This window comes from Sciurus carolinensis, chromosome X, assembly GCF_902686445.1.
Source record: "Sciurus carolinensis chromosome X, mSciCar1.2, whole genome shotgun sequence".
NCBI classification, from domain to species: domain Eukaryota; kingdom Metazoa; phylum Chordata; class Mammalia; order Rodentia; family Sciuridae; genus Sciurus; species Sciurus carolinensis.
The window spans coordinates 70,682,276-70,691,233 of NC_062232.1; the positions used below are offsets into that span (position 1 = coordinate 70,682,276).

General features: G+C 31.4%; 1 protein-coding gene across 1 annotated transcript; it reads right to left on the minus strand.

Moving 5' to 3' along the window:
* Positions 1-554: 554 nt before the first annotated feature.
* On the minus strand, positions 555-1,532 carry Cpxcr1 (CPX chromosome region candidate 1). The gene has a single exon (XM_047535393.1). It carries the CDS (start codon positions 1,530-1,532, stop codon positions 555-557), a length of 978 nt encoding a protein of 325 aa, XP_047391349.1.
* Between the last annotated feature and the right edge of the window lie 7,426 nt (positions 1,533-8,958).

Below are 8,958 nucleotides of genomic sequence, written 5' to 3' on the forward strand. Positions count from 1 at the left end.
AAAAACTGTTTTCTTTTCATGAATTTTGTTTCTATATTATATCATCAAAAGTATCATCTAATTATGGTATACTTTCAATAATTTTGGATTTTTTTCTAGGCATATGAAAATATATCTAGTTGTAAAAATACAACACAACTGTAATGCATTTAAAGTTTTTTTATTGAATTTATGGAGAAATTAAATTCAGCAGAATCTCTAGGAACACCTGTTAAGATTGTTTAGTTATCCAATATATTTTTCCTTTATCAGTATTCTGTTAGCTTGCAAAGATAGATGTTAAGAGAGTGCAAACATTGTCTTGATTCAAATGATAACTCAATACAGATCACTGGCTTGATATTTTGAAAATATATATATATAACCAGCCCAGTATAAATAAAGGCATTCCTCTCTTTCCAAAGGTGTTTCCTACTGATATATCTTATTAATTGGTGTTTCTTTCTGCAACTCCATGTAATAATACTGAAATTTTTTTTCATTCAATTTTGTTCCACTTGGTAGTCAAATTACAAATTTTTAGAAATTTAATTTTAAAATAAATGTACCCCACTTTAGTTCCCAGGAAAACTGCAGGAATGCTGTCTAAATTCATTAAAATTGTTGAAACTACACCCACAGATGGGACACAGGTATTTCCATCCATTATCGATGCTTATGATCACAACCCTAATGTTATGGTGAGATCTCAAATGATTTTCAAAAACTTTTCTGTTGGAAGTATTTTGAATTTGGGTTCGTGGAATATAGAACCCTGGCCTCAAAAAAATTTGGAATCCATCCCTCCCTTTAGTATCACCTGATTTGTAAAATTTTCCAGATGTCATTCGCTCAATGAGGGAACGATAGTAGTACACCCTCAAAGGCCTTCCAAATATTATGGTTCTTTCACCATGGGTGAGGACATTTGGACGAGGAAGGAATGCTATATATTTTTGTTTCACCCACTTGCTATTTTGAAGACCTGCAGTTTGAGAGAAATGTCTCCCACACAGCAGACGGAGAATCATTCCTCTTATCTCATGATTACTAATGAATGGTATTCTCCATTGAATTGAAAGTTGGAGAGGAATTTTGCAATTTATGATGCTGTGAGAAAAATCACTCATTTTCATCTCCACTTTCCCAGGGTAGAATATTGGTCTCTCACTTAAGGAACTGCTTTTATCAGTTTTTAGCACTGGGATACTCAGATAGGTAATTCTCCCTAATCCTGATGTAAGAAAGATCAATTTTCTAGGAATAGGCATCTGAATTACAACAGAGTTTTCTGATACATCTTCCTTTTGAGAATCATTTTGAATCTTCTCTGCTTTAAGCTCAGTATTTTCTGCTGTTGAAAGAACAGCATCCTCTTGGGAGGTTGATGTGCTTGGCTCCCTGTTTATCAGGTTGGATTCCACCTGAGAGATCACATTGGGATCAGCAAATGAAGGCTCTCTGTCTGCACTACAGTCATTCGGAGCCTCATTTTCGGACATCTTGAGAGTGTTGTCAGCTGAATCACTTCCTTCCTTAGTAGGAGAAGCCATCCTGGATTCTATTTGTGAGAAAGAAGACAAGATATATTAAATTGTGGAATGTTTCACTTCATAAGAAATCAGTCCTTTACTCCTGATGAAAAGTATGTGGATGTAGTATTCCTGTGCTTTCTCATGTCTATAAATATATTATGAGAGTCATAAACACAAAAAAATAAGAGAAAGTAAAAATCGTAAGAAAATGCAAGACATCTATCCAATATGTCTTCTCATTAGTTATGAAATTTACATAAATCAGGAATAACCTAATGTTTATTTTTGATATTTCATCAGTGTACTTTCTACATTAGAATACACATGGTATTGGTTATGAAGTCCTATTATCTATTCCTTTTTGGATGGTAAATCTAATAGAATTTTGTATTGACTAAGATTTATCTGAATTAATGACCTTGGAGTTTAAAATGACACTATAGTAAAAGGCGGTTATTATATGTATGTATGTTCAGGGGAGAATTAAGGCCTATGTTAAAATGAAATATTTGAATATTTATGATAAAATTAAAGTGGTTCTTCCCATGGCATTTTCCTTTTTTAAAATTCCCTGTTCTTAAGGAATGCTTCTTCAAAGAAGAACAACTGTTAATTACATGATAAGTGAAGTCAAGGCAGCAAGAAGGTAGGAAAGTTCAAACTCTGAGTTGATTTATCTCTCAAATTCACCACTTACATTTCATTCTCACTGCCCCAGGCCTAGTGAAGCTGGTAAACAACTCATTCTTGCTTTACGGCTGCTAGTAGCTTATAACCTGCATACCTAATTTCCACTTACCTCTTTTCTCTCACCTCTCTTATCTATATATTTCCTCCTGACATCTTCCTGCTCAAACACCTTCAGAATATCCTATTTCTACCAAACTACATGTTTCCAATGTGCCTTTATGAGTGAAGTTGGTACAATCTCATTTGGAAGATTTTTTTCAGGGCATGAAAATGGATAAAGCATGTTCTCATCCAACACAATGGTGAAGAAAGGCAAATTCAAGTAGGCTGAAAACAAATGTGCAGGGTTTTCAGAAATTAACAAACACTACTTTCTCATTCTAGCTTTGATAAACTAATGCAGGCAGAATTTTTGAATAGGTCAACTGGATTTAAAGAATAATAATCACGCAGTTGTTTCATGCTGTAGCCTTCCTCAGAGAAGCTCCACAATCTGAACTGTCTCCTCTGACCAGCTTTCTTTCCTCTACTCACTCAATATTGTTTCCGTGTTGCACTGCTGTCGAATTTTTATTTCATGCTTATCTTTCTCTTCAATATAGTCCTTAATTATTTTCCCAAGTTTTATATTAATACAACTGTGACTATTTTTTATCACACAAACTTTACATTTTTTATTGAAGGTAATTATTACAACAAAGTTTTATTCTGTATCTTTAACTTTATACTACTATTCTAATGTCATGAAATTGTATACATTTCTTTTTCTCTTACTTTTAAGCATACCATTCTTCATATCATTTACCATGTGAAAGTTTGTCCCCATTTTGCTTATACTATCCTAATGTAATTTATGTCCTTTTTACTTGTTTCTTAAAAACTATCCCTCAAGATTCATATCTTGATCCTCTAGTCTACATGTCTTTACCTTTTTTTTTTCTGAATCTTCAAACTCCACAACAATTTCACAAGTATATTTATGGTACCTTGCTGAAATATACTGAGATTTTTTATATCATATTTGGCAATTAGAGAAAATATCTACCAAAGTGTCAGAGCATTAAAAATCTCCAATAAGGTAAGAGAATAAATAAGAGTCTATGTTTTAGAATATGTCTGAATAACCAAGTCAAACTCACAAAATCTGGAGAAATGACTGACGACTTCTCAATAAGGCTGAGATCCAGTCATTTGGTGAGAACTGAAGTGATCTATTGTCATCTAGCTCTTGTCAGATGCGACCTGAAAATAAGTAAAAACATTTTTTTGAAAAACCATGTAAAGTTGTCAGCTCCTTCACCTTCTTCCCCAAAGAAAAGTGTTTATCCTGATTTGTTCTTGCCTGGGGTCTTACGCTTTCACATCTCAGGGTAACTGTGAGACACTTTATTCCCTTCCATATTCTGCAATGACATTTCATACAATATATGTCCAGTATTTATTTTGCATGTATTTATATGCCTATTAAAAATATTTACACTATTATACTATGTTAAGATTGATTTATCATTGATGTATATACATTACATATAGAGGTTTTTATTTTTTTTTTTTCTTTTCTTTTCTCTGCAATGTAGTTGCATCAGACAACTATGTATTCAGGGCTACTATTGATCATTTAAAAATAAACTCTTATTGGGGTTGTACAAGAAACATCAGATTTGTGTTAAACCTAATATTTGTCTTTTAATTCATTGTTTATATTTGGAAATAAACTCACATATCTTCTTCCTTACTTTACCATTTTCTAATAACTCTGCAATTGAGTGTGGGTTTATTCAAAGAACACATACTGCTTTTTCTTCATTTTCTGTTCTTTATATTTAACTAACCTAGCAAATATATTTTTATATTTATATTAAATATATAAGAAATACAAGTAAATTAAATTTATATTTCTATAAATAAAAATTATATTATACATAATACATATTTATACATAATTATTTAAGTGTTTCTTAGAAAATCAGTATCATTATGCTTAAAAAAGATAAATGTTGACATGCCTGATAACCTTTAAAATTGTATATATAAAATTGTTAAAGCAAACATTTTTTGAGTTGGTAATTGTGGGCCTAAGGAAGCACAATATTATAGGTTACTTTTTCTAAATGATTATTCCATAAAACATTATATTAAAAACTATATAAATTAATATGGTGGTTGGTGTTTTCAGATATTCTCCTCTAATCCAGATTTTTACATGGAAAGCCTGTTGAGATTCAGAAAATAGATATTGAATTTAAAAAGAAGTCAAATTGTCACTGTTTGCATAGGACAATTTATATGTAGAAAAGCTCAATGATAACAGAAAAATAACTATTAAAAATAATAAATGAATTAATCAAAATCATAAGACAAAAATCCAGATACACAATTGTGTTGCTATATGATAATAGAAAATTATTTCAAATAGAAAGCAATAAGGCAATCCTGTTTTCAATATCTTTAAAAATATCTAAAATACTGCTAGATATGGTAGCCCATACCTGCAATCCTAGAAACTTGCAATGCTGAGTTTGAGAACAGCCTGAGCAATTTAACAAGATCCTAAAAATAAAATGTAAAAATGGCTGGGTGTATATCTTAATGGTAGAGCACTCCTGGGTTCAAACTCAGTACCACACATACACACAATTATGTATGTGTGTGTGTGCATAAGTTTAAACAAAGGCAAAGGATCTCTACAATGAAAATGATGAAACATTGATGTAAGAAATTAAAGAGGCGTAGAAAATATGTCATAATCAAGGACTGGAAAAATCAATAATATTAAAAATGTTCATAATCCTAAAGTGATATACAGATTAAATTCAATCCCTACTAAAATTCTAATGACATACCTTTCAGAACTAGAAAAGGCAATCTAAAGTTTACATGGAACCATAAATAGACCTGAATAACAAAGACTATCTTGAGCAAAAATAACAAGGTAGGAAGTATTCAGCACATGCCTTGACTTCAAAACTTACTGCACAGTTGCAGTGATCAAAACAGAATGGCATTAGCATTAATAAAGATGTATGGAACAATGGAACAGAACAAAGTATTTTAAAATAATTCACACAAGATTTTTGACAAAAGTGCTAAGAACAAATTAGAACAAAGTCTTTTTAATATAAAATGATGGCAAAATTGAATGTCCACATGCAGAAGAATGAAACTAGATCCTTATCTCTTACCAGCTACAAAAACTAAAAGTAGATTAAATACATAAATATAAGATATGAAACTACTGGAAATTAAAGCCTAGAGGAAACATGTCAGGATGTAGGAATGGATAACAAAAACTCTTCTGTACAGTATAGCAATCAATAGAGTGAAGAGACAGCCTACATACAGCATGGGATAAAATATTTTTAAACTATACATCTGACAAAGATTTAATAGTCACTATATATAAGGAAGACCTAAAACTCAATTGCAAAAAAAAAAAAATTACTAAAATGAGTACTTTATCTAAGTAGACATTTATCAAAAGAAGCTATACCAATGTCCAACAGGTATCTGGAAAATATCCAAAATCATCAGGGATATGCAAATACAAGTACAATGAGATATCACCTAATCCCAGTAAGAATGGCTATTATCAAGAGGACTAGAGATAAAAGGTGCTAACAAGAATATGGAGAAAAGCAAGCCCTGGACACTGTTGGTGGTAATGTAAATTAATAAGATCATTATGGAAAACAATTTGGTGGTTCCTCCAAATATTAAAAATGAAACTACCATATCAGCTAACAGTCAGTTGAAGAGATATTTGAATTTTCATATTTATTGTATCACTAATCGCAATAGGTATGAAATGAAAACAACTTCTGAATGGATAAAGAAAAGAGAGTATATGTACCCAATATAATAATATTCAGTCATAAAAAGAAATAAAATATTTGTGACAACGTGAATGGAAGTGAAGGTGATTATGCTAAGTAAAATAATCTAGGCACAGAAAACAAACATTGCCTGATATCACTTATATATCAAATCTAAAATTTTCTCTCTTTGAAGTTTTGAGTAAAGTGGTGGTTTCCAGAGACTGAGAAAGTGTATCTGGGATGGAGAATCGTTCTTAATAAGTACTAAGTTACAGTTAAATATGAATAAGTTCTGGTGAGTTATGGCACATAAGGGTGACAATAGATACTAATATGTAGTGAACTTCTCAAAAAGCTAGAAGAAAGGTTTTTTAAAGTGTCTATCAAAGAATTAAGAAATGTTTAAGGAGATAAATATGTTTACTTTGATTTAAACATTTCTTAATACATACATGTACTGAAACAATGCATGTTAACTAATTCTATAAACAATTTTTATAAAATGTATTTGTGACATTTGAAAAATAATTTAAATAAAACTGCTTTTTTATTTTTAATTTTCTAAGTCATGATTGATTACTCTTCAAATTTAGGGGAGTTTTATTTTTTATCCTAGTCAATCATACTATGTTGCCAGAGCCCATATGCTCTGGGAAGGAAGTATGTCCCTTCTACCAAAACTGAAAATAATAATAGCGAATTGTAAAGGGCTGGGGATATAGCTCAGTTGGTAGAGTGCTTACCTCATATGCACAAGGCCCTGGGTTCAATCCCTGGCACCATAAAAAATAAAAAAGGAGATTTGGAATAATAGCGAATTGTATTAATAACTCATCAACCCTATCGAAACTTCTTTATATGAATGTACCATCTTTCCCTGATGACAAATTCTCCAATATACAATTTCACCTCAGATGAAACTGCCTGAATTTAACAATAACCTTGGGAGTCCCAAACTTATGAGCAGCAGGGAACCCCTTATGATTTATAGCCCAACCCTTTCAGCCTAGGAGACTTAATATCTGTCCCTTCTACATTTGTTAATTTTAATTATTTTTTTCACTCAAAAAATTTATGACAAATAAAATCAATTACTTTTCTCCATTTGACACATGTTCACCAAATCCATGTTAATATACTAAACACCTGACAGAAATCAAGAAGTTTCAGAATAGCATCTTTATCAAAGAATGAAAAATTGATCAAAAAAACAAATTTTAAAATAATTCCTTAAAAACTATAAAGTGGTATGTAGATTAAGAAGTTCTTAAGTCCCTTAAAATTTCCCTTTCACTGTCACTCACCCTTCAGCTTCATTCTCATTAGTACAAACCCCTCCAAAATATATGCTTCACTAGGCCCAGTCAGCTCTTCTCCTTTTCTTCTGTCCTCTCCCTCTCCATTTATTCTCTTTTCCACAGTTCTTTTGACTACATCATAATGTGCACAGAACATGGCAACCTAGCAACCAAACAGTACAGTTTAGGGTGTGGGAGGAGGGAATAACTGAAATGGCAAACCAGAAATCATCTTTACATAGATGGCAAAGATGAAAGTCTAGGAAATCTCATGAGTCTATAGTTTCTGCCTTATCACAGGTTAAAAATCTTTAACTATATGTTGTTCCTAAGATCACAAACGTGTGAAGAAATGGCTACCATATAAAATACAAGACATCTAGTAAAATAATAATTTCTTATTAACAGTACATTTTTTAAATATATGTGTCAAATGTTGTCCAAAAGGTTTTGTGCATATTTACATTAAAATATTATTAAAATTTGAATTTAACTAAGCCTCATATTCATATTTATCAAATATAATAAGAATACATAAAGATATTGCTTATTTCATTTCATGAGATTGATTTACAAACTTCTGCCTTTACATCATTTGTTTGGTCTTCCTTTTGTTAGTATAGCTGAAAATACTTTATGTTCAGTACCTAACGTTCATTACTTAGCTTCCAATAATCAGACAATAGCAAGCCATATGCTCTTTGACACTTATCGATATATTTTTATTTTGATTATGTCACCAGAACACTTCTAATTCCTATCTGCTGTTAGTTTTGAGCAAGATGAGAGACTTCACTGATAAATGTGAGGGAATGACTCAGGGTGGATATTATACTTAGTGTCTTTCATCAAAGATGATATCTGTCCAAGGGCTACTAACAAATATGAATTATGAGACATCCTAAAGTGAAAGGGTCAATATATGCCCTGTTTAGAGACTATGAGTTGAATTGTGACATCAAAAATATACTGTTAGTCCAGGAAAAAGGGACAGTGGATCAAAGATATGAATGGCAAGCCTAAAGAAATTCCAGAGATGAGGACAGTTAATCACATTCTGTCATGATTCTAATTCCTTGAAAGGTTCATAGGAAAGTTATACTATTGATTCACTTTCCTTATCTTTATTTTATTAGGTATTTATGTGTATAATATTTCTTGTCTTCCTTATTTTCAAAATCTACTGTTGCTATGACATTTAATTTTGAATAAAGGCTCAAGAATGTGAGCCCAAATTATAATCTCTAAGGATTCAGATTTGTGGCAATATTTCTAGAAATCTGGTAAGGAAGTTCCTCCACTGGTTTATGAAAAGCTAAAGAACTTCATGAAAAGCAACTCACCTCAAAGACAAAGTCAAAGCACTTGCACCTGAAACAAAGCAATTAAAGAGTAGTTTTGAAGATAGTAGAGTCTATGTCTCTAACTTTATCTCTTTATCTCTCTTTCTCTGTGTGTGTTTTCTATCTATCATTCTTGTTTGCTCTTATTCTCCTGGAAATATGTATTAGAAACTTAATAAACAAAGAATAAATAAATTGTGACCTGATTTGTTAGGAAATTTACTTTCTCCACTTCACTGAGGTGGCTCTTCAAAAACATCACAGTATACAGTGAGACATGGTTACACACTGAAAGTGT